Below are 27,521 nucleotides of genomic sequence, written 5' to 3' on the forward strand. Positions count from 1 at the left end.
GTAAAATACATTTGCATCCGTGTGTAACACAAAACTTTTCCCCTCACTATAGCGAGGAAAGTGCAACATCCACAGGCGTTAGATCATCTTCATCAACTGGAATCACTCATTTTTTACGATATTATAACAAAAAACTCTGGAAATTCTGTACTTTTACGTGAGAAGTTATTAAGTAAAATTTTTGTTGACAATGTTGACATTTCTGACGTATGAAATGTCAATGATGGGTTTTGAAATTGCATCGACTTAACTTGTGCGTTCAAAATTATATTTAACATAATTATTAAAAAACAAACGTTTATTATGGAATTTTAAGGTTTATGACTTAAAATCATTAAACAAGGCTAAATCTGGTAGTTTTTATTAGATTCTCAAACCATTTATTTAATGATAATTAATATCGAACGAACCATTATTATGAGAGTTTTACGTTTTGTTATCTGTCAAGCTACTTAAACACGCTCCATCCAAGGTCAAATTACTTTCCCCACTAGTGGATAAAATGCGTTTTTCCCCGCTTGTTCCGTTCCGAGCTAGTGAGGGGAAAAAGATTTTTCTATGGTGTATTTATAAGGGATAACACCAATTTTCCTTAACTGAAACATCCAACGTAAATCGTTATAGATTGTCGACACCTAGGTACCTATACTGAAATAGATATCATACACTAAAGAAAAAGTGACCAAGTCCACCGGTGGCCGAGGCGGGAATAGCTGCGTCTTCAGCTTACGCGGTTAACGTCCTGTCCTGCCATACCACTCGGCCACGGCGGTACCCGTCCCAAATTCATGGTGTATGCTATCTTTGAAAGGCTAGGCGCCTTTGACCAACTAACTGTAAGGGCAAGCACGTGCTTGCACCTATACGAATCCTTTACTGGATTACGGTTAGAGCAGGCTCCAATGAGATGCTCGTTTGCAAAAATAGCTTGCAGTTTGACTTCTGATCCTTGCAGTGGGGTTCCTACGCTCCTAGAATAAAACGTTCATTAAACTAAGGGATCGCATCCGGAACAAATACAAATAATAGATGTAGCTCGGAAAGCGGCTAAGTTAAAGCGGGACTGGGCTGGTCATGTCTGCCGCATGCCGAATGACATGTGGGCCAAAATAACCACAGAGTGGGTGCCCCATGAGTCCAACCGGGGATCCGGCAGACCTCGTCGGCGATGGCGGGATAACTTGGACTCCTTTTTGAGTGACTGGTCAGATGTAGCTCAAAACCGGGAGGAGTGGAAGAAGAGGGGGAGGCCTTTGCCCAGCAGTGGGACACAATAGGCTCGTAATAATAAAATAATAATAAACTGATACCAAGTGTAATTAGGTAGTTCAATAAGGCTAAGAGCTAGACTCAAATTAGTCCGATTTGTGCAAAAGGTAAGATTTTTTCGATAGCGAATGTATGAGAATTGTAAGGGGGAAATTCAAAGGGCTAGTGGGGATAACGGCACCACTTTTCAGCCCGGCAACATCGGGTTTCTAGGAGCGTAGGAATGCCTACTACAAGGCTCAGAAGTCAAACTGCGGTGCGCTATTATTGCAAAGGGAACTTCACTGAGAGCCCGGTCTAGGTATAGCGAGAGAGATGGTGCATGCTGTAGAGAAAACAACTGTCTGTTATAGGTTACAGGCTTACAGGGTATGTTTAAGCTTATATGTTTGTGGTATAATTTACTTGGACACGCCGCGATGTATCACCAAAACTGTGCCCTCGAGTACCCTCCATCGCTCACGCCTCTGTCATGTCACTGTAGCCGGCTAACTAGAGCGGTAGAAAATGAAAACTAGGTTCTTATAGTAAAACAATATAATAATAAAATATGTACAATAAATTAAACTAATTTCTGTCAGTACACGAGTCAAAACCAATAAAATATCGTCACTGGCCTTAACGTTTTCGATTTCCAATCTTCGTCGAGCCGAACGATGAATTTCCGCAGCGGTAGTAGCAACTGCGGGCTACGCGGGCTCACCAGGCGCAAGCAGATAAAAACTTCAGGAGCGAATATCCAGAAAATAAGTAGCTTCAATCATGCGTCTTCAGTTTTAAATTTAAAAAAAAAGGGCTGCAACAATCGTGCGTTCTTAGTTTCCGGGTTGAAACCTAACCCAAGCCTCATTCAGTTACAAAAAACCAGTGACGTACAAATAAGACTTGGATTAGGTTTAATTTAAACATAAACTTAATACTATACAAATTTTACCTGCATTAGACGCAGCCCTCGTATTAATACTTTTAACACAAATCACATAAGCATGGAGTCACATTAAATAAATATAAGTAATCAGAGTTGTGGGTTATTTGCAACAAAATTCCCAGAGAAAAATTATGAGAAAAAACAAAAGACGGGCGAATGGCTTAGTTTTTTTTTTACAGCCCGCCAGTGCGCGCGGTGGCTGCACTATGCAGGTTTGCCATGTTACATCACACGCTTAAACTTTGTGCAGCAACCCTTTCTAAGTGACGCTTTAAGATGTTCGGATGTCAGGTGCAGCTGCATTACTGCGCTATATCTGAGTCAAACACAAAACTGTGTGTTAAAGATCAGTTTTATTTGGTTTTAAGTTTTACAATTAATTTATTTAATTTAATTTAATTTTAGAGATAAACTTATGAAAAACAAGCCGAAGCAACAATACCTACTTCACTGCGGCTGAAAACCTCAGCCATGCAACTCGGGTTTCATCACGGTGGCCCCGGGCAAGCTTTAATTAAATGATGAAACGTGTGGAACCATTATTATGCACGCACTCATTAATTTGTGGAAAATAATGATCAGAACTAAGTAAGGATTAAAATTTAATATAGCCATATACGCATATATGGCTTGAGCCTCTGTACCCGGCAATTTTCTACCGAGCCACTATTCCCTCCGTGATCCTAAACACAAAATAAAATTTGTAAAACTAAAACTACAAATAAATTTAAATAAACACTGACTAAACTCTTATCTGTAAAACCCCCAATTGATACCAATACTTAAATACATAGAAAATATCCATGACTCAGGAACAAATATCTGTGCTCATTACACAAATAAATGCCCTTACCGGGATTCGAACCCAGGACCTTGGGCTTCATAGGCAGGGTCACTTAGGTCAGACCGGTCGTCAAAACTATAAATCGAAACTATAACTGTAAGCGCCACTTGCCCCATCCCACTAACCCGGGGTTAACCGGTTAAACCGTTAACCCATTGTCCAATTTGACAATGGGTAACAGTTTAACCGGTTAACCATGTACTGGTAACCATGGTAACTCTAGGTTTAACCGGTTAACCCCGGGTTAGTGGGATGGGGCAAGTGGCGCTAAGGTTTGGCAATAAACGCGCAGAAAAATATGGTTGTCTGTACAGTCCGGCAAAAAAGAGTAGAAATTAAAAAGTGGCAACACTGTAGTGTCGTCCCTTTCAAATCAATCTAAGAAAGACGGGACGACACTACAGTGTTGCCAGTTTTTAATTTCTAATATTTTTTGCCAGACTGTAAAGTCGGTTTATGGACTTACAGACGATAATTTTGCGTCATTTGCGTGATAACGTCATAAGAATGTCACGTCACGTTACCTTGTAGATCTGTCACCAAACGTTACCATGGAGATCTGTCCACAACGTGACAATTTTTCGTGCATGCTACCCAGTGCCGGCCCGAGTCCTTGATCAGGGTAGAGCGAAATCGGGTTTTGGCGCCCTATACGTTGAAGCTTTTTGCCCAAAAACATAACGAACTGTATTTTGGGCCCGCGTCTTTTATAACTTTACTAGCTTTTGCCCGCGACTTCGTCTGCTTGTACTTAAGTAACAGCAGCTAAAGTAAGTATAGCGCCTGGAAAAATTCTCATAGCAATTATTCAATTTGAGCATGATATGCACACAAATTAGCAGGCACATCATTAATTATCTCAATTCCACCCCGCTTTTTACTTTCTTAAGGGATGATTTTCGGGGTAAAAACTATCCTATGTCCTTCTCAGGGACTCAACCTATCTCTATGCCAAACTTCATCTAAATCGATTCAGCGGTTTAAGCGTGAAGAGGGAACACACATACAGACAGACAGACTTTCGCATTTATAATATTAGTATGGATTTTTCTCATTTGCCATTTTGGCGCCCCCTTTGCCATACGGCGCCTAGAGCGGCCGCTCCACTCGCTCTACCCTAGATCCAGCCCTGATGCTACCGGTGTTCAGCGATGTATAAGACGTTATCACGTCAAATATACCGAGAACTTTGCAATTTATGAAAATGCTCTTTGCCACATTGCTGATATACTTGACAAAGTTGACATCATTCCGATGTTGGTCACACTTTTGATATTCGACAGGCAATCTTGTACATTGTACGGGTATTTTGCTATAAGTTTACACGCGGTATACTCCTGACTCCAGAGCAAAGAATTGCCATACTTACAGTGTGGAAAGAATAAATGGGTCCTGGAGGGAAAATACCTCGAAACCTTAAGTTAGCTCATTTTGCTTAAGCGAGGTTTAGACTAGCAAGAACTTGCATGCAATTTACGTTACATTGCCGACTACTAAGGTAAATTGCATTCAAAATGTTTATCAGATACCGCAATGTAATGAAAATTGCATGCAAGTTCTTGCTAGTCTAAACCTCGCTTTAAAGTAAACATTCTTTTATTTTTGAAAAGAAACAAAATTGCATTTTTTTTTTTGCTTGTCTATTAAATATTCGATTTTATAGATATTTTGTACGACAGACGAGTGTAAGGCCTAATGTTTCTTGGAGAAATGTTATCATTAACATTAACTGTATTGAATAGTAGAATAAAATAGCGTTTATTTTTATTTTTAGTCGGTTCGATTCCCGGGTGAAACAAGCGAATTTCAAAAATTTTTGAATGCAGTTTTGTTTCTTTTTAGGGTTCCGTACCCAAGGGGTAAAAACGGGACCCTATTATTAAGACTCCGCTGTCCGTCTGACCGTCTGTCCGTCTGTTCTTCTGTCCGAGTGTCTGTCACCAGGCTGTATTTCACGAACCGTGATAGTTGCCGCTATAACAACAAATACTAAAAGTACGGAACCCTAGGTGCGCGAGTCAGACTCGCACTTGGCTGTTTTTTTTAATAAAGGCATATGTTTCTTCTAAGCAAAATGATCTAACATAAGGTTTTAAGGCACTTTCCCTCCAGGGCCCATTCATTCTTTCCACACTGTATAGTGTCCCGTTATAATTGCACTTCAGTTTATACGCCGTAGACAGCCCTTCAGTCTGATATTGCTTTTGAGGCTGAGTGACTACGTGCCTAATTCGTACTTATCTTTGACATATGAGAAGCTCGCGACAGGATTGCCTCGAAAGTACCTCGAATGTGCCTCGAAAGTGCCTCGGTGCATTATTAAAGTTAGTACCGTGCATTTTCCTCGGGTGTTGAACGCAAGCCTTGTAGATTGGATTACAAGTTGTTGAAAAATAATCAGAGTGCGCTGAAATGCAATATTCAAGTTTTCAAGGAACGTTCATTGGAAAAACTTTCTGCGTCACGATAGGGTATTTGACTGTACTATTTAAAATAAATTATTTTTCAACACACTTGCTCAAAACGACGTTTTTATTCGACCGATTTTTGGCTCATAATCCTAGATATTAAACACGCGTGCTCTTTCAGTGTATTATTCCACTCGTGCTTTTTCATTATATTATCCGACTGAGTTAAGAAGGTAACTGATTGCTAATAATATGCATGGAAAGGGAGCCTTCTTTAATTGGTCGAATTGGCGGGCACCGGCGCGCTCTTCGCGCCTGCGCAGCGCGCGGCCCGGCCGGCCCGCCCGCCGCGCCGCCCGCGGCCGGGGCGAGGGGCGGCCGGCAGTATGACAGATGCAACACACAATACTAACTGTTTTAACTATTAAAATTTGATTAATATGAGTATCTTTTTTTTCTCGCAAGTGGGTTGAAAAACGTCGTATGAAACGCGTGTGCATTGGTCATTACACACATCGGCTTTCTTATTGCGCGCTCGCTTACAGCTCGCGCGCACAATATCGCCTCGTGTGTAATGACCAACTTAGCACACTTGTATCATAATGTACTATTACATCATGCATGAAATAAAGCACTAGAAGATTAATAGAGAAACGTAGACAGCAGTTATTTTTAGACACTATTTCTATTTTAAAACCCATGTAAAACTATAAAGAGTAGGTAATTTGATTGTGACGTTACATGCTAGTGTTTTATAATAAATTCCATAGTTGTAAAATCGTTTTGACAGTTTGAAAAAGAAACTGATTTGACTAGTACCCTATAGCATCGATGTAGCTTGAGCAGGCTTAAACTTTACTGAATTTGAATAATTTGATAGTCAATACTTCTAAAGAGCGATTATCACAATAAGGCGGATCCGCACATCGCTCTGGTGTGTGAGCGAGACAGAGCACGTACATCGTTGTCCCTCTCTCACAAGTCTCACATCGGAGCGACGTGCGGTACATCCAATGTGATGTGATGTTGTCATGCCGTATAATTTTAGAGGTTGGAGATTTCGAAATTAAACACAGTAGATATACGAGTAAGTAGTCATTCTTTGGAATTTGGAATTTGGAATTTGGAATTTATATTTGTATAAACGTACAACATAATCGCAGACAGCTCGTCTTTAATTAAATATTAATTATCTTTAATTATGATTATTTAATTTGTAATGTAACTTATGTCTGCTTATAAATGATACCTACACACAAAATGATTATATGTAGGAGGTTATATCGTATCATTAATTTTATATTGATAGATACTTATTAATAATATACATGTATTGAATTCAAACGTAACTAAATCCTTTAATCACAAACAAAAAAAGTATTAAACCGAATATGAAATCATCAGCCTGTAAGAAAATACAACCTTTAACGCCGACTGAACAAAATTAATGAAAAATATTCGGCACCTAATTTATCTGACACAGTATTCTCAGTTCGTTGGTCTGCGAATTGGCAGGAATCTAGCTTTTTCTGAAAGGCTAGAAAATAATATCTTGCTAGGTAGGTATCCTAGTTGATTTCAAACGAAAATAAATCCCGGTATTAAGAGACCCGCCGCCAAAAGCCGTTCCCATACGCTAAAATTTTAAAACATGTTTCACTCCGTACCGAGGAGTGTCATCAGGAGCTTGCGTTGACGGTGACGGACCGGCGCAGACTGCGGGCCGCACTGGCCGCAGGCCTCCGCGCCCGATGACTCGGCGAACATGTCGAGCGTTTTTCGACTTAAAATACGTCAGTGACCCGTTATTAATATATTTAACATGTCTGTGTCTCACGGAAGTTTTGTTATCTTCGTCTGAAACTAGTTTTCGTTGTTAAAAATTGCCATACAAAGAAAATAGAGCTCGTAGAATTGTTGTATGTAAAACTTCTATCGCTATAATTTATTTGTACTTATTACTTACAGTTTCTAGCAACAAAAACTAGTACCAGACACAATTAGATAGATAGAGTTAGACCAAGATAAGTCTGCAGAGATTTTGACAGCACACGCAGTGCCAGTGTTATTTATACGTCAATCAATCAGTCTTTAAGTAGTATGGCTCCATCGATACTGTCGATGATTTCGCCAACGTCAAAGTGGGATCCACGTGGGATTGAATTAATATTTCTTGATTTTCTACAGCCAGTGTACGGTAAATAAAATTATGGACCTCTAGGGCTCTAGCCAGACACGGTTAGAGGTAGAAATACCAAATGCTCTTAGAGCACGTTGTTGTTCGGTGGTTGTTATAGTTGTCTCGTAAAACCGATAGCTGGAAAAACGAGAAGCACGTGGACTACCGGCCGTTGACTCCAAAATGGTGGTTAAACACGCTTTGAGATTAATTCTCCATTCACTGCACACTACCAAATTAGATTACTGTATAATAAAGCTATCGATATTACACTTTAAACAATATTAATGAGCAAAAAACAAAGGAATTAATCACGAGGCTACTATCAAGATGGCGTTCGAACCGAAAGTCCCTATTTATACGTCATCATTTCATAGAAGTTTGACGTTTAAAATACCATCTGCACTGCGTGTGCTGTCAAAATCTCTGCAGACTTTTCGTTGCGAAACTCCTCGCTTCGGGCAAACTCGGTTCGGCTCAGCATTGCTCCGAGAAATTATTAGGGTTGCACAACTTGACGTCCCTTTGCGTGCACGACCACAGATAAGATAATGACTTGATTTTTGACAACCCTAAATAGCCGAAAGGGATAGTGTCATATATTAGAAAGGGATAGCATGATTCGATTCTTTCTGTACGGTAGTACTATTATTTATTCTGTGGTTTAACTCTACTTGAATGATTGTGTCAAATTTCAGAATGGCATTTTAAGGAGTGAGCGTAACATTGATTGTATGGCGGTGGCTAGGTTCGTGTCACTCTTAATCACGGTTAAACAGAAAAAAAAACTTATATTATTTAGAACGAAACCACCAACCAGCCCAACTTTCTTTAAAATTAATGAATGAATGGATATTTGGCACAGGATTTATCATTCACACTATACGCAGTGCATTGTCCTGTGACTGGGCAGGAATCTAGCGCTTTCAGGAAGGCTAGACATTATTACCATGCTAGGTATCCTAGAGTGGAAGTTGTCGTGGACTATGGTGTACCCTAACGGTAGGTTCTGGTCGAAATTAGTGAAATTATCGGATGGAGTTGGTGATGTTTGGATCATCTGGTCTCTTTTTTTTTCGGTCGTGTCTTCTTCTTCGGAATGAGTATGCTGAAAAATAAAAGTGTCTGTTTCAGAATTTATTTAATACCTATTATTGGGAAATATTGGAAAGAATTTTATTCAAATTTAAGAATCTTAAGATTAACTTACTTCTTCTCGTATACTATTAGATGGAAGTGAAACTGCAAATACCGTAGAGTCGTCATCCTCCGGTAATGACTCCGTGTCCGTATTGTATTCAGTTGATTCAGACGGATTTCCGTTTTCAAATATATTATTTTCTGAAAGTAGTGCAAGATAATTAAAAAAATTATATATTATACATATGAGTACCCACAGCACAAGCCTTCTTGAGCTTACTATGGGAATGGGACTTAGTCAGTCTGTATAGGGTTGTCAGGTATAATATTTATTTTAATTGGAAATTTAAAAAAATATATTTACTTTAAATATAGTTTTTATTTAGCTTAAAAGTGTAAGATTCGTATGCTGGTCTTTAATTTATATTGCTTTTTTATACCAATACAATAGGGTATTTGTATTTAAAATAAAGTTATTTTACACCATGCAAGAAAAAAAGCACCAGAACATTAAAAGCGAAAGGAAAAACGTAGACAGCACTTATTTTTAGACAAAATTTCTATTTTAAACCCCATATAAAACTATAAAGAGTAGGTAATTTGATTGTAACGATACATGCTAGTGTTTCATATAAATTCCATAGTAGCAAAATCGTTTTTATAGTTCGAAAAAAGAAACTGTATTGACTAGTAGTCAAATACCCTATTGTTTTTTGATAATTTTTAAGAAAAAAAACCGTTGATGGTGCACTCCAGACAATGAAAAGAAAAAGACAGCATCTTTTGCCTAACTAAAAGGAGGTAAAACCACCAACTTTTCTAGTAGCATTTCGTTTCTGTAAGGGTCACAGTTCTAACCTAACCTAACCCAATGTTCTGACAGCATTTCGTTTCTGTAAGAGTCACAGTTCTAACCTAACCTAACCCACTTTTCTGATAGCAGTTCGGTTCTGTGAGGATCGCAGTTCAAAAAAAAGTCCAGTTCCAAGTTTGGGTCTGGGTCCATAACGAAGAGAATAAATCGCTCAACGAGAACTATATGTCGTTGAAGAGTTCCACTCTGATCATCATCAGCAGTTCCACTTCATCAAATGTCACGTTTTTAAATGTAAATGCTTGATTTGTTGATGAAAATACTAAAATCACTATATATATGCCTTTCACATTTGAGGAGTTCCCTCGATTCTTCATTGATCCCATCATCAGAACTCGAGCTTGACAAAAATGTGTCTGGAAAACCTAACATGCTTAACAAACATAACGAAGAGGACAAATCGCCAAACGTGAACTATGCGTCATTGAAGAGTTCCGTTCTGACCATCATCAGCAGTTCCACTTCATCAAATGTTAGTTTTTTAAATGTAGATGCTTGACTTGTTGATGAAAATACTAAAATCACTATATGTATGCCTTACACATTTGAGGAGTTCCCTCGATTCCTCATGGATCCCATCATCAGAACTCGAGCTTGACAAAAATGTGTCTTGAAAACCTAACTTGCTTAACAAACATAACGAAGAGGACAAATCGCCAAACGTGAACTATGAGTCATTGAAGAGTTCCGTTCTGATCATCATCAGCAGTTCCACTTCATCAAATGTCACGTTTTTAAATGTAAATGCTTGATTTGTTGATAAAAATACTAATATCACTATATGTATGCCTTTCACGTTTGAGGAGTTCCCTTGATTCCTCATGGATCCCATCATCGGAACTGCGTTTTTACAAAAACGGGACCAATCTGTATGTATATACTTACAATCCAAAAAAGAATTTTCAAAATCGGTCCAAAAATGACGAAGATATGGAGTAACGAACTTTAAAAAAAAACCGAATTGAGAACCTCCTCCTTTTGAAATCCTGAAGTCGGTTAAAAAACATGCCTACCTGCCGTTTTAGTTGCGTCTATACCGGTCATAAACTCGGCTAATTCATCTACTGAAGACTCTGAAATAAATAAAAAAACATTATTCATACAACTTTTTCAAGAAAAACGGCGTAAGTAACAATCATCTGATTGTACGTAAAATATGACACAAATGCTAGAAAAGTTAACAATTAGAATAGATTATGCAAGCATTTGATATTTAAATACTTGTTTTTTTTTTATATGAATTACTGATGAATATTTTAAATAAAGATGAATATGTGAAGGTTCACATGATCACGACCATATTTGTGGCTTTCCATTACAGAAGGGTCCTTAAGCTTCAAGTGCAATATGGTCCACATTCTTTCACATTTGAGGAGTTCCCTTGATTCCTCATGGATCCCATCATCAGAACTCGAGCTTGACAAAAATGTGTCTTGAAAACCTAACTTGCTTAACAAACATAACTAAGAGGACAAATCGCCAAACGTGAACTATGCGTCATTGAAGAGTTCCGTTCTGATCATCATCAGCAGTTCCACTTCATCAAATGTCAGTTTTTTTAATGTAAATGCTTGATTTGTTAATAAAAATATTAAAATCAGTATATGTATGCCTTTCACATTTGAGGAGTTCCCTCGATTCCTCATGGATCCCATCATCAGAACTCGAGCTTGACAAAAATGTGTCTTGAAAACCTAACTTGCTTAACAAACATAACGAAGAGGACAAATCGCCAAACGTGAACTATGATTCATTGAAGAGTTCCGTTCTGATCATCATCAGCAGTTCCACTTCATCAAATGTTACGTTTTTAAATGTAAATGCTTGATTTGTTGATAAAAATACTAAAATTACTATATGTATGCCTTTAACATTTGAGGAGTTCCCTTGATTCCTCATGGATCCCATCATCAGAACTGCGTTTTTACAAAAACGGGACTAATCTGTATGTATATACTTACAATCCAAAAAAGAATTTTCAAAATTGGTCCAAAAATGACGAAGATATGGAGTAACAAACATAAAAAAAAACCGAATTGAGAACCTCATTTTGAAATCCTGAAGTCGGTTAAAAAAGATGCCTACCTGCCGTGTTAGTTGCGTCTATACCGGTCATAAACTCGGCTAATTCATCTACTGAAGACTCTGAAATAAATAAAAAAACATTATTCATACAACTTTTTCAAGAAAAACGGCGTAAGTAACAATCATCTGATTGTACGTAAAATATCACACAAATGCTAGAAAAGTTAACAATTAGAATAGATTATGCAAGCATTAGATATTTGAATAATTTTTTTTTTATATGAATTACTGATGAATATTTTAAATAAAGATGAATATGTAAAGGTTCACATGATCACGACCATATTTGTGGCTTTCCATTACAGAAGGGTCCTTAAGCTTCAAGTGCAATATGGTCCACATTCTTTCACATTTGAGGAGTTCCCTCGATTCCTCATGGATCCCATCATCAGAACTCGAGCTTGACAAAAATGTGTCTTGAAAACCTAACTTGCTTAACAAACATAACGAAGAGGACAAATCGCCAAACGTGAACTATGCGTCATTGAAGAGTTCCGTTCTGATCATCATCAGCAGTTCCACTTCATCAAATGTCAGTTTTTTTAATGTAAATGCTTGATTTGTTGATGAAAATACTAAAATCACTATATGCATGCCTTTCACATTTGAGGAGTTCCCTCGATTCCTCATGGATCCCATCATCAGAACTCGAGCTTGAAAAAAATGTGTCTTGAAAACCTAACTTGCTTAACAAATATAACGAAGAGGACAAATCGCCAAACGTGAACTATGAGTCATAGAAGAGTTCCGTTCTGATCATCATCAGCAGTTCCACTTCATCAAATGTCACGTTTTTAAATGTAAATGCTTGATTTGTTTATGAAAATACTAAAATCACTATATGTATGCCTTTAACATTTGAGGAGTTCCCTCGATTCCTCATGGATCCCATCATCAGAACTCGAGCTTGACAAAAATGTGTCTTGAAAACCTAACTTGCTTAACAAACATAACGAAGAGGACAAATCGCCAAACGTGAACTATGATTCATTGAAGAGTTCCATTCTGATCATCATCAGCAGTTCCACTTCATCAAATGTTACGTTTTTAAATGTAAATGCATGATTTGTTGATGAAAATACTAAAATCAGTATACGTATGCCTTTCACATTTGAGGAATTCCCTCGATTGTTCATGGATCTCATCATCAAAACTGCGTTCTGACAAAAACGAGACCAATCTGTATATATATACTTACAATCCAAAAACGAATTTTCAAAATCGGTCCAAAAATGACGAAGTTATGGAGTAACAAACATTAAAAAAAAAAAAAAAAAAAAACAACCGAATTGAGAACCTCCTTCTTTTGAAATCCTGAAGTCGGTTAAAAACATGCCTACCTGCCGTGTTAGTTGCGTCTATACCGGTCATAAACTCGGCTAATTCATCTACTGAAGACTCTGAAATAAATAAAAAAACATTATTCATACAACTTTTTCAAGAAAAACGGCGTAAGTAACAATCATCTGATTGTACGTAAAATATCACACAAATGCTAGTAAAGTTAACAATTAGAATAGATTATGCAAGCATTTGATATTTAAATAAACTTGTTTTTTTTTTAAATATGAATAACTGATGAATATTTGAAATAAAGATGAATATGTAAAGGTTCACATGATCACGATTCACGACCATATTTGTGGCTTTCCATTACAGAAGGGTCCTTAAGCTTCAAGTGCAATATGGTCCTTTCCATCTGAAATTCTAATAAAAAGGTCCTTATTGCACATGCAGCATAAGGACCCTTCTCTGATGGAAAGCCATATTAGGGTATTTGACTACTACCAAATCAGTTTCTTTTTTCGAACTGCCAAAACGATTTTGCTACTATGGAATTTATATGAAACACTAGCATGTGACGTCACAATCAAATTACTTACTCTTTATAGTTTTATACGGGTTTTAAAATAGAAAATGTGTCTAAACATAACTGATGTCTACGTTTCTCTATAAATCTTCTGGTAATTTCATGTATGGTGTAAAATAATTTATTTTTAATAATAAATAAAAAAAAAAAAATAAGATGATTTAAAGTAGATGATTACTGTGTAAGATAAGTAGGTAAATAAATGTGTTTAAACTTCGTGCTAATTTCCTTTGGTCTACTCAAATTAAATAATAATCGCGATTATTTTAGGGTGGTATACCTGCACCTGTCCAATTTCTTTGTCCAATGTCATTGCATCTCACTCTCTCATTAAGCAACATGTGAGAAGCAATACTCATTGGACAACGAAATTGATAGATGGAATACCACCGTTAACAGTGATTACATTTGCTTATACGCAATAGAACAAGGAAAAACCGAGGGTTCCGTAATTTTTAGTATTTGTTGTTAGCGCAATAGAATCTGTGAAAATTTCAACTTTCTAGCTATCACGGTTCCTGAGATACAGCCTGGTGACAGTGGTGACAGACAGACGGACAGATGGACCGACGGACAGAGAAGTCTTAGTAATAGGGTCCCGTTTAGGTCACAGATTATTAACTAGTTACTTCGTAAGTTTAGGTCAGGGTTCCTTTGGGTACGGAACCCTAAAAATCCGATGTTTTAGATTGGGAAATCATTTGAACATTTTACTTTATTATTTTCAGTGCAGGAAGAAGGATAAAAATATGTCCTTAAAGCATACTTAAAGTGTAAAAGTTAAAATTTAAACGCAATGAAAAATTGTTTCGAGTGTTTTTTATCTCTAAGAACGCCTTTTAAATAAAAAGAAAGGATTTCTGAATAATGACAAAAATCTGACCTGAGACGGCTGAGACTGATGTGTGGTCATCAGTCGGAAAGACTGATACTGGCCTTGTACTGCATTTGAAAGTATCTGAAACGAAAAAGAATAAAAGCTTTCATTCCAAAAATAAACTTTTTTAATACAGTTGCTCAAAAAGTGCTACTTTACGTAGCTGTTTAGCGTGCGGAAAGTTGGTATTCGCGAACTAGTTCTTTTTACTTTTCCAATTTTTTTAAATTCATACTTGCTCCCATTCATGACTACTTATTGATGAGTGTTAATATTAGTTTCCTTTAAACGTCGCAATCAACATACAAACCTACTGTTAATGTAAGAATACGAAAAACATGTATATTCCATATTTCATTACCTTCTACTTACTTACTTACTTCATCATTATAACACGATTTTTTTTAAATATTGAAGATTGAAAAACCATTCTTAACAATTTGTCTGAATGGAACAGAATAGATAGGAATAGCTGCCGAAACGCCTGTCAAAGAAGAGGCGTTTTGTTCTTACTGCAAGCTAAGTTTCCAATAGCAACATTCGATATTGTTTTTATTCCTTACTTGTTGTTTTTCTTATTTTTTTGCAACTGTATTAAAAAAGGTCGTTCGATACACGTGCGGAAATATCTTTCTTCACTCGTAACGAGACTTGCCACTCGCCTACGGCTCGTGGCAAGATATCTCGGTACTCGTGAAGTGATGACATACTTTCCGCACTAGCATCGAAAATTCGAAATGTACTATAGTAGGATACTTGGAAGTTCGCAATGCTAAAAAGCATTAGGGGGCCCACTGACTATCAGTCCGCCGGACGATAACGGCCTGTCAGTTGTTCGGAACTGTCAAATTTTTGTTCTAACTAGTCAGTGGGCCCCTTTAGGATATGTGTCTACACTTTATAATTGTCAAGATATACATAATAGGTTGATTCAGTACTGAACATAAAATATGTTTATTTTTTACTCTCACCATCAACAATGATCTATTGACTCTATTGTGTTAGAAAACACTAGATTTTTTTATAAATGGATATATTTATGGGTCGCTACCGACATTTGAAAATTTGTGAAATCAAACAAACGCGATTTTTTTTAACTCTTAACCTAAAACTGATGTATTGCATTAGAAAACAATCTATTTTTTTTATATATTTTTAAATTGAATAGAGTAGAATAGAATAGAAGAAATTTATTCAAAATTGATATTTAGAGTTCAAAGACTTATTTGTTCAACTATTTATTTGTTGTTTTGTTGTTTATTTGTTATAGGTAAGATACAATCGCCCTGTCCAGTCCAGTTAGAACAAGGGCCTGACACTCTTTGGTAGAGATAGATAGTCTTATTGCGATTCCTATAAGAGGAAAGAGAAAATAGTTCCATGCTTTGTCCTTATCACCGACCGGGTTTCTTTTCATGGTCGGGTTATGGCAGCATAGGTGGGACTGGTAGGAGGCGATGGCGAAATGCCGAAATTTCTTCTTCTTCTTCCAGTGCCATCTCCTACCGGAGGTCGGCTATCGGCTATCACCAAAATTTATAAGAGTGAAAGAGAACTACTATTCTGTCTATGAGTTAGAACAAATATTCAATATTCAATATTCAATATAATCTTTATTCAAATAGGCCTAGCAACAAGCACTTTTAAATTGTCAAGTTTGAAATATTACCTTAATCTAAATATCAGAGCAATTTATTGATGCAATTATTATTATTCTTAAAAAAATAGAATTATTATAGATATAATATTGTCTTCGGTTACCGCGATAGTTACTCATGAAATAAAACTATGAAAACAAAATATAAATATAAATATAAATTCAATATACGCGATATAATCCGTTTTCATAGTTTTATTATAGATATGTCAAACTTAATAATAAGAATTCACAAAAGGATCGTCAAATCCAAAATTGTATAAAAAATACTAGTCTAGAAACTTTCTAGAATAAAAATCTAAATGTCAAAAAATACAGATTACCTAATATAGGTATTCATTGAATTATCAATTTCATCATTATTAACACAATAATTACTAATTAATTATTTTCAATCACAATCCCACGGTGTTTCATCATTCATGTAGTCTTGTGTGCTATAATAGGCTTTAGAGATAAGTTTACGTTTTACAATTTTTTTAAATTTATTAACAGAAAAATTGGACAGTTCCGAACTACTGACAGGCCGATATCGTCCGGCGGACTGATAGTGGTTAAGGCCGTTCTATGGGTTTGCCACTATCACTGTCACATTTCGCAAGAATTTAAGAACGGGAATGACATTGCGCGCCAAGTGTCATTTTGATCGTTTTTTTTTTATTTTATACCACGTCGGTGGCAATCAAGCATACGGCCCGCCTGATGGTAAGCAGTTACTATGGATGGTGTAGAAAGGATCGCAATCTCTTATGGCAGAATTGTTGTAAAAGTGACCGCGTTAAGCTTTAAATAATAGTTCCTAATCTCTCCGGTGGCGCTAGTTAGGCTCTGGGACATGAGTATAACATGAACCATATAAGGCAACAAATAACCCGACCAAATTACGTAGGTTGTTTTTGGTAGTATTTCGGTGTATGGTGGCGCCGCCTAATTACTGTTTTTTGATGGACACTTTTCATACATAGAGATTTGGCTCCTTTATACAGTCTCCATGGCAGTTACCGTAGCCTATAGACGCCTGCAACACCGGAGATATTACACGCGCGTTGCCGACCCAAACACTCTTCTTTTGACGATTTTTATTTATTTCAATAACGTTAAATTATCGAAATTTGAAAGCTGTCAAATTACTATTTAAGTTATATCTTAACTTTTTCGTTTTTTGTTTATAGTGTCACATATTAAATAACCGAGTAAAGTTTGATTAAAAGTCCAAGTGACAAAAGTTTCTTTGGGAATTAATTGTAGCGAGCGAAGTGTCATAATTCGTGTCTCGAAAGCTGTGCTATTAAATATACTACATATATTTTTTCCACGTCTACGAATATCAACGTCTCTTAGAAAAAATTATCATGATCATATAAGGAGATTTTTCGCCTTCTGGCTCAGGAAACAGCCTTAACGAATGGACCGATTTGGTTTTCTGCCAGGTCTCAACTGAGATTGCAGCATTCGATCAATCTTATCGTGATGGATCTCGGCTGAAGTGTGCAAGGTATTCTGCTTAGGTACCGCAAAAAGTCTCCCCTTCATATAGTAAAAACCGGCCAAGTGCGAGTCGGACTCGCGCACGAAGGGTTCCGTACCATTACGCAAAAAACGGCAAAAAATCACGTTTGTTGTATGGGAGCCCCCTTAAATATTCATTTTATTCTGTTTTTAGTATTTGTTGTTATAGCAGCAACAGAAATACACCATCTGTGAAAATTTCAACTGTCTAGCTATCACGGTTCATGAGATACAGCCTGGTGACAGACGGACAGACGGACAGACAGACGGACAGACGGACAGCGGAGTCATAGTAATAGGGTCCCGTTTTTACCCTTTGGGTACGGAACCCTAAAAAAGACGTACAGTTACAGTTTATTACGACATTCATTAATACAAAAGGTAATCACGCGGTCGAATCCATATATTATCCCGGTCGATAAAGTCTAGTGAAACAAACCATTCAAAACTGACCAGTTTAGCCTATTGTGACGGAAAAGTAACTACGGAACCCTACACTGAGCATGGCCAGACATGCTCTTGGCCGTTTTTTCTAGTGCAATTAGTTTGCAAGACTATTCATAGTTTTCTTGTTGGCCTTTCTAGACTAATCCAATAAAAAAAACCGCCCAAGTGAGGGTCGGACTCGCGCACTGAGGGTTCCGTACTTTTAAGTATTTGTTGTTATAGCGGCAACAGAAATACATCATCTGTGAAAATTTCAACTGTCTAGCTATCACGGTTCATGAGATACAGCCTGGTGACAGACAGACAGACGGACAGCGGAGTCTTAGTAATAGGGTCCCGTTTTTACTCTTTGGGTATTTTCCCTTTTTCCTATTTTCCCTTTAAATGACATATAAAAAAGTACAAATGGCGGACTCAATGCCTCATGGCATGTCTACCAGTCAACTATAGGGCCAAACAGAAAAATGTTAAAGTGGGTGCATCTCGTAAATGCAACAATAATTATTTATTTGTTTCAGGCCACCATATGAAGGAAAGGGGGGGGGGGGGGGGGGGATTTAAAGGTCCCTTTTTATAGTTCTTCGTAAATAATATGTATAAAATTTCCTACAAAATATAGTGTCCCAAAATAACACGTCAAACTGACACTGGACGCAGGACGCCTTCCTAAATCTTTTTAAATATCGGTCCTAGCAGTGTACAAAATCTTTTTTGAAAAAGGGACCTTTAAAGACCTTTTAATTCTGAAAGATACATTAATTATTATTTAGTTATTAGGTACTTAGCTTAAGACAAACTAACAAAATCAATGGATTGTTATGATCTGCAATAAATGATTATTTAATTTAATTAAGGTATTTAATCGATCGATTACACATTCGTTGCACCAATTTTTTCGGCAATTTTTCGGGCGGCGTATTGAAAATCGCATGCAACTCGTTGCGAGGTCTGTGGAGCCTTTTACCTTTCAACAAGCGATTGGTTTGGTGCCTGTATAGCCGTACGGCGCCGAAGAGCACGACAGATAGGCTGCGTACAGAGAGTCGGCTGTGACGGCTGCGGCTGTGCCGCGTCCACTTTCCGATCTCGTCGCTGCAAGAAAGGAAATATAATAATAATAAAAAAACCGGCCAAGTGCGAGTCGGACTCGCCCACCGAGGGTTCCGTAATTTTTAGTATTTGGTGTTATAGCGGCAACAGAAATACATCATCTATCACGGTTTATGAGATACAGCCTGGTGACAGACAGACAGACGGACAGCGGAGTCTTAGTAATAGGGTCCCGTTTTTACTCTTTGGGTACGGAATCCTAAAAACCAGCCAAGTGAGTTACGCAAAAACGGCAAAAAATCACGTTTGTTGTAGGTATGGGAGCCCCATTTAAATATTTATTTTATCGTTTTTAGTATTTTTGTTATAGGGGCACCAGAAATACATCATCTGTGAAAATTTCAACTATCTAGCTATCATGGTTCATGAGATACAGCATGGTGACAGACGGACAAACAGACGGACAGCGGAGTCTTAGTAATGAGTCCCTTTACCTATTTTTTTGGGTTCCGTACCACCCTAAAAATAGGTACCTATATTGACTTCTAACTTCTGTCCAGGTCCACGACTTCGTCTGCGTATAAACAGATCTAGAACGAAGCTTAAGGGGCCTGTACACGGGCCACAGCGCATTTTCACTGCATTATGTGGCCGGCAACTATTGGTAACCCTCTCTTACTCACATGTTAGAGAGAGACACCAATAGTTGCCGGCCACCGTAAGCCACACTTATCCGTATGCCACACTTAACCGTATGCCACACTTACCCGTATGCCACACTTATCCGTATGCCACACTTAGCCGTATGCCACACTTAGCCGTATGCCACACTTATCCGTAGGCCACACTTACCCGTATGCCACACTTACCCCTGTATGCCACACTTATCCGTATGCCACACTTAACCGTATTGACCTTGCGACATAAATCATCACAAACATATTTTAATCCATTTATTCGTCACATTGCAAATACAACTGACTATTAGGCGGTTTACACACTGTACACAAGGCGCGCGTACGCGGTAAACCGCTGCGAAACATTGTTAATGCTGTGGTCAACGCGCAGCATGTGGCGGCCATTGATGGCAACGGATAATTTTGTATGACACTTGGTAAGGCGTCGTGTGTTTTTTTAAAAAAGAAAATGGCTAGAAACGGAACAAGGCACTTTCACACGACAATCGGCCCGCCCCACAAACGGTACAATATTCGTCCGCACAGCGGCCGTAGCACTTTCGCATTTTAATCACCTGTCACCATACCTGTCACGTTCTAACAAGTACGTAAGTGCGAGGCATAGTGACAGGCGATAAAAATGTAACCATGCTGCCACCGCAGGTCTACATAAATAAATAAATATTATTAGGACACTCTTATCTTACACAGATTGACTAAGTCCCACGGTAAGCCCAAGGAGGCTTGTGTTATGGGTACAGGCAACGATATATGAAATATATAAATACTTAAATACATAGAAAACACAAATGACTCAGAAACAAATAACTGTCAAATAAATGCCCTTACCGGGATTCGAACCCAGGACCATCGGCTTCACAGGCAGGGTCACTACACTACCCACTAGGCTAAACCGGTCGTCAAACATACAATGTAAAAGATTGTTACAAAGTTTTTAAGGCGTGTTTTAGGTCTATTTGTTCGTGATTTTTTCTATCGAATGAAGTTACTAGAGAATGGCCTGAAAATTAAGCAAACAACTTTAGCCACGGACCAGATACGTTGGAAAAATTACACATTCAAATGTAGAACGACTAACGGCTACTATTTTCTTTTCCATATTTGAATTATGTTGAGACTGGCCGCATCATATTACCATCAAAAAGATTCGATTGCCAAAACAAATGACTTAAATATAAATCCCCGCTGAGAAATCAGATTATTAGAAACTATTTGAGAAATAAATGTAAACGGCCAAGCCAATATATATACAATACTTTTAAAACTATATTAATTTATCACCGGCATCGTCACAATGATAATTTAATGTATGTACAACTAGCGACCCGCCCCGGCTTCGCACGGGTGCAATGCTGATCTATTATACATATATACCTTCCTCTTGAATCACTCTATCTATTTAAAAAAACCGCATCAAAATCCGTTGCTTAGTTATAAAGATCTAAGCATACATAGGGACAGACAGCCAGGAAGCGACTTTGTTTTATACTATGTGGTGATGAAGCTTATGTATTTCACTCCAAAGTTTCAAACCTCTCAATTCTAAATCCCGTATTGATTTTTTGTACATTTTTTAGTGACCCCATATCGTGATGGTAGGAAGTAGAGGCATTTTACCGATACTAGCGACACAACATAGGCAACAGGAGTGGTCATTTCTCCTTACAAACGTACTCGACTGTTTCCTCCGTGGTCTTTGAAGCTAGAGCAATGATTTTTTCCCCTCACTAGTGAAATATAGGAGTATAACAAGGAAACACACAGTCACGAAGCAACACTGTATTCGGAATGCTACAAGATTTAATCTACCCGCTTATATAGGTATCTAAAATATAGATGTACCTACACTACACCTCCACCCTTATTAAGAACCTTAAAACTAACATTTTAGGACTAATGAGTAAAGTTACAACTATTACCAGCTGTCAATTATACAAAACTATAATCTGAGATCGGCATAGGTATGCCTGATACATTTTTTTTCGGTGTTGAATAACACTTATTCTATAAGCAACAACTAATAATACTTATGGCTAATACATGTTATTATTGACTAATACATTTATATTAATTACTTATTACAGTTGTTACACCTTATAATGGGGCGGATTATCCCTACGACATTGACGTACCGGACGGGCTCGGAGCGGTAAGGCGGTTGGCGGGTTCGACTCCGCTACGACTTTTCCCGCAATAATGTCGGACTCTTCATCTGTGAGCCCTAGTGGCTTTGCATTTTCTACATAGGGGCACACCCTGCCCGCCTCCGGTGTACTGTCAACCATCAAAGACCTAGCGACCTCCGGACTGCAGTCCCTCGCAGGCTGAACCTTTCCTTCCAAAGATGGGCGACTCCCCTGCCGCGGTGGACTGTCAGGGCAAATCAACGAGTACCTAGTTCTACGTTTAAGCTGATCACTATGTCTGTGTGCTGACCTACCCTGCACGTCTAAAACCTGATAATCCCTAGTGCCTAGCTTTTGCGTGACCTCACCTGGGACCCACTTCGTCCCCCCTTGATACTGACGCACCCACACAGGTTCTCCGGGCTCATACATTCGCCCTGATGTGCCGCCGCAGTTCCGCTCTTGTCTCTTTTGTGCCGCGCGGACTCTGGACTCACAGTCGGGCTTTAACGCGTCTAGCTTAGTGCGCACCTGTTTACCTAACATGAGCGCTGCGGGACTCACCCCGGTTGAGCAGTGCTCGGTATTCCGATAATATAGCAAAAATTTATTTAAGGCTAAATTAATGTTTATATTTTGACGTACCGCTTTACGAATAACCCGCTTAATTGTGCGTACACTATTTTCAGCGGCACCATTAGACTGGGGGTGGTACGGGGCGGCAAAAACATGTTCTACACCCTCGTTACTTAAGTAAGTAGCCAGTTCTACGCTAGTGTATGGAGGTCCGTTATCAGAAACTATCTGTTTCGGTATACCCCACCGAGCAAAGGTTTCACTCAACTTCGCGATCGCATGTTGCGCTGCCGTACTTGGTACTTCAAAGACCTCTAACCATTTTGACCCCGCGTCCACAATCACCAAATATAACTTTCCAAATAGCGGCCCTAAATAATCCATATGTACACGTGACCAAGCTTTTCCTGGCCACGACCAAAGGCTCGGCGCTTGTCTCGGTGGCGCGTCGGCCTCCGCCGCACACACGGGGCACGCACGGCACAAACCTTCGACGGCCTCGTCCAGCCCCGGCCACCAAACATAACTTCTAGCCAACGCCTTAGTTTTAACTATGCCCATATGGCACTCATGCAACGCTTGTAAGACCCTACTGCGACACGAGTCAGGAATAACGACCCTATGGCCCCACATAATACAGCCTAACTCCTCATATAACTCCGCTTTCCGATTAAAGTACGGTTGCAATGTTTTGAATTCATTTGTTGCCGGCCACTGATCTCTTAAATACCCTAATATGCGGCTCAAAGCTGGATCACGTTGTGTATACTTTTTAACAGTATTGCAGTCAAGAGATAAAGCGTCTTGCGCAAAATGCAAAAAGGTTTGTTCCGGAATCTCTCGCGCGTCCCCGCTACGGCTATTTTTTACAGGTAAACGCGACAAACCGTCCGCGCCGTTCGACTTAGTATTAACGTACTCAATGTCGTAAGTATACGCTGATAACTTGACTGCCCAACGCTGTAACCGACTCGCCGCCATAGTGGGCACACCGTGCTTAGGTCCAAATATGCTAACTAACGGCTTGTGATCTGTACGTAAAACGAAACGTCGCCCGTACAAATATTGATGCAATCTTTGTAAGCAAAACACAATAGCAAGCGCTTCCTTATCAATCTGGGAATAGTTTTTTTCCGCATCCGTTAATGACCTAGATACATACGCAACCGGTCTTTCGATTCCCCCCGCGCCCGGCTGGGTCAACACCCCTGCGACGCCCCGGCTTGACGCGTCACAGGTGCAAAACAGCTGTTTACTTGGGTCATAATGTACTAGTACCTCGGCGCTAGTAAGAATTTTTTTTATCGCGCGAAAGGAGTTTTCGCAGTCGTTATTCCACTTCCACGCCACATTCTTCTTTAGCAAATTATATAAAGGGGACAATATCATACTATTGTTTTTAACGAATTTGGCATAAAAATTGACTAAACCTAAAAATGAACGCAACTCGTTAACATCGCTCGGCCTAGGAATATTTGTTATCGCCTCCACTTTATTTGGATCGACCTTTAACCCCTCCTTGGAAATAATATATCCCAGGTATCTGACTTCCTCAACCATAAAAATACATTTTCCTTTTTTTAACTTCAAGCCGTGCCTATGCAATCTACTAAATACCCGTTCTAACGTTTCGAGGTGCTCCTTCTCTGTCTTAGTGGCTATTATAATATCGTCAAGAAAGAACTCCACATTTGGAATATCTTGTAACAAATTAGACATAATACGTTGAAAAATGCCAGGGCTCGATGCTAGCCCGAACACTAGCCTATTATATAAAAATAGACCCCTGTGAGTATTTATAACTGTATATTCTTTAGAATCGTCTAATTCTATTTGATTGTAGGCCTGCGAGAGATCTATCTTAGAAAAAACTTGCGCCCCGTTAAGGCCCACAAGCAAATCGTCCACCCTAGGCAACGGAAATCTATCTACTAATAAGACGGGATTAACCGTGATTTTAAAGTCAGCACACAGACGTAAACTACCGTCGGGTTTCCTAACGGGTACTAGGGGAGTGGCCCACTCTGACGTATCTACAGGTTCAATAATACCTTCCCGCAGCATTTCGTCCAGCTGTGCGTCCACCTGGTCTTTGATGGCGTACGGCAGAGGGCGCGCCCGACAGTACACCGGCGCGGCTCCCTCGCGCACTCGTAATGTCGCCTTACCGCCCGTGAACCGCCCGAGTCCGTCACTGAATAGTTGTTTATACCTGTCAATTAAAAGCGATATATCAGTACACTCTGCTTTAAAATTACTTAACTCGTTGTTTTTACTTAACGTGGGGATATTGATATTTAATTCTACAAGCCAATGGCGACCTAATAATGGGATCGATCCGCCTTCCACCACGAACAACTCTAATGCTTTTTCTTGACCTTCGTACTTTACAAGTGGCTTAATAATACCTAACGGCCTTATCTTGGTGCCATCATATAAGTTAAAAACAACCTCTGAGTTACAAAGTGGCCGATGTTTAAAATATTGTAAATAAGTATTTTTACTAATACAGGCAACAGCTGCTCCGGTGTCCACCTCCATACTCATTTCCACATTATCAACTAATAACTTAATGCTCACCGGTTTGTAGCTGTTCAAACACAACTGATGAAGATCACCCTCCAGCTCAGAATCCTCTGACTGGCCGCCATCCGTAGCCTTCCCGTTCGCCGTAGTTTGTAGGCTATACACGCCTGAACGGCCTCTTCCTCTGCCAGTCGCCCCCGCTCGCTCGGGACAGGCTCGCTTAAGGTGGCCTTTATTCCCACATAAGCGACATACGAAGTTCTTGAATCTGCACTCGGTGCTGGCGTGATCGCTCGCCCCGCACACGTTACACAGCGCTGCACCACTCGGCCGCCGAGCCGATGATGCGGCCGCGCCTCTGCGCCGACCGTGCCCCTGCTGCGCGTACGCTGTTCGTGCTGCCAGGGAGTGTACCGCGCCCGTGCCCTCTGCCTGGCCCCGAGCCTCGCTTGGTCCCGCCTGGTCCACAGCCGCCGCGTCTCGCTCCGCGGTCTCTAAAGAACACGCTAGTCGGACGGCACGCTCGTATTTCAATCCGTCCTCTGCAGCGAATAACCGTTGCCTAATGACGTCACTTTTTAACCCACATACCAACTGATCACGTAAATTGTCTTCAAGGACCGAAGCAAAATCACAATGTTTAGCAAGTTTCTTCAACTCCGCGATGTACTGTATGATGCTCTCGTCCTTATTCTGCCGCCGTTGACGGAAACGGTACCTTTCCGCCATGATGGAGCGTTTTGGTTGTAAGTGCTTACGTAATGCCTCTGTGACTTGTTCGTAGGTCATTTCTGCCGGCTTCTTTGGACTAACCAGGTTACTCAGCAACTCGTATGTTTCCTCGCCCATCACCGCAATTAACGTGGGCAACCACAAATCCGCAGCAATGGTATTCACTTTGAAGTACATCTCTAACCTCTCGACGTATAGCGACCAATTGCCCGACGCCGCACAAAACGCGCCAATCTTGCCAATCGTCATGTTTGTGTTCCTCTCCAACAACAATAAATCCCAAATCCTCGTTTGCCAATGAAATATAGGAGTATAACAAGGAAACACACAGTCACGAAGCAACACTGTATTCGGAATGCTACAAGATTTAATCTACCCGCTTATATAGGTATCTAAAATATAGATGTACCTACACTACAACTAGCTCGGAAAGTTGTCTTTTATCCTTCAATATAAGCGGGTAAAAGTAAAAACGCGTTTTATCCACTAGTGGGGAAAGTAATTTGACCTTGGATGGAGCGTGTTTAAGTAGCTTTTGACAGATAACAAAACGTAAAACGCTTCGCTCGTGGTTCACCTATAGAATACTTTCGCTTGCTCGTGTTTCAATTCTACACTCGCGGGTAAAATACAACTTTGCACCCTTGTATAACAAATAACTATTTCAACACAGATTATTATTAATATGTGTCAGACTGTTTTGCTTTTTTGATATTTTTGTTTTTGAAAACGCTAGAGCACCTCAAATATTCGCATAAACGGCCTAATTTACTAGGCCGCAAAGAGAAGCATGGTTGTAAAAACTGACGACAATAAGCCTAAAAAACTGACATGAAAACAGTCAGACACAGATAATTTCATTTCACCATTTCGATCTCAAAATTTCGGTACATTTGGTTGTTTTGGAGGAGGGAACAATCGAGTACGAAAACTCAATTTTTTCTACGCTTCCGAGACGCTAAAATATTTGTGACGTTTTCAAGTAAAAGGTACCACATTGTCGCTTACCATAAGGACGAAATTTGCTAGTATCTTTATACGAATAACCCGTCAGAGCGTTTTATAGTAAGCGACAAAGTGGTATCCTTTGCTTGAAGACATTTAAATCTCAGCTCCCGTATCCAGTACACAAATTATAATAACGTTTTACGTACCACATATCAGGTAAATTAATTTCTTCATCACAATGTATTTCGAATCGATGTCCGGCTCTCCAAGCTTGAATAATATGCTTGTTCTGAATCATTTTTCTATTGTAGAAAGCCATTTTCAATTTAACTACGAATTTATTTACTTCCAACAACGGCGAATTGCAAATTGATTGGCGAGCGTTTTTATGGACTACCCTCATTTATTTTAAAGGCGAAGGTCTTGTCTACAGTGCGACATGAAAGAGTAGAAATTAAATTAAATTGAACTAAACAATTTCCATGCAAAATTGTTGCCATGTTTGAGCATTTTACTTCAAGGAATTTTACATTTATTTTCTACTATTTTATGTCGCACTGTATATGTTTAACCCGGTAAAAGCTAATGGGGTTGGTATAGTTGGTCAAACCAAATCGGCAGTAAATAAGAACAATTAAAACTATACTCATCCTTTTCTTTTGGGTGCTAGTACTAGTATTACTAGTGAAAGACAAAGATAGTATGAGTCTCTCTGTCTATGTTTGAAATGAGACAGTCCTTTGACAAACTATAGTTTCTATACGAAGTATGTGAGAAA

General features: G+C 39.1%; 1 protein-coding gene across 1 annotated transcript; it reads right to left on the reverse strand.

The window, feature by feature from the left end:
• Positions 1–6,782: 6,782 nt before the first annotated feature.
• On the reverse strand, positions 6,783–27,124 carry LOC134750369 (uncharacterized). The gene is made up of 8 exons (XM_063685529.1): positions 26,950–27,124; positions 19,052–19,179; positions 14,481–14,555; positions 13,068–13,127; positions 11,728–11,787; positions 10,656–10,715; positions 8,839–8,969; positions 6,783–8,736 (listed from the first exon to the last, which is right to left on the reverse strand). Exons 1-8 carry the CDS (start codon positions 27,060–27,062, stop codon positions 8,509–8,511), a joined length of 855 nt encoding a protein of 284 aa, XP_063541599.1. The 5' UTR covers positions 27,063–27,124; the 3' UTR covers positions 6,783–8,508.
• Between the last annotated feature and the right edge of the window lie 397 nt (positions 27,125–27,521).

This window comes from Cydia strobilella, chromosome 19 (assembly GCF_947568885.1).
Source record: "Cydia strobilella chromosome 19, ilCydStro3.1, whole genome shotgun sequence".
Taxonomy (NCBI): domain Eukaryota; kingdom Metazoa; phylum Arthropoda; class Insecta; order Lepidoptera; family Tortricidae; genus Cydia; species Cydia strobilella.

Excerpts from the sequence above, each read along its gene's own strand:
- LOC134750369 (XM_063685529.1), bottom strand. The coding sequence starts at position 27,062 with ATGGCTTTCTACAATAGAAAAATGATTCAGAACAAGCATATTATTCAA. Across the intron at positions 19,180-26,949 it reads ATTAATTTACCTGATATGTG|CGACGAGATCGGAAAGTGGA; the intron begins GTACGTAAAACG and ends CCTTTCTTGCAG. Across the intron at positions 10,716-11,727 it reads AGACGCAACTAACACGGCAG|AGTCTTCAGTAGATGAATTA; the intron begins GTAGGCATCTTT and ends TATTTATTTCAG.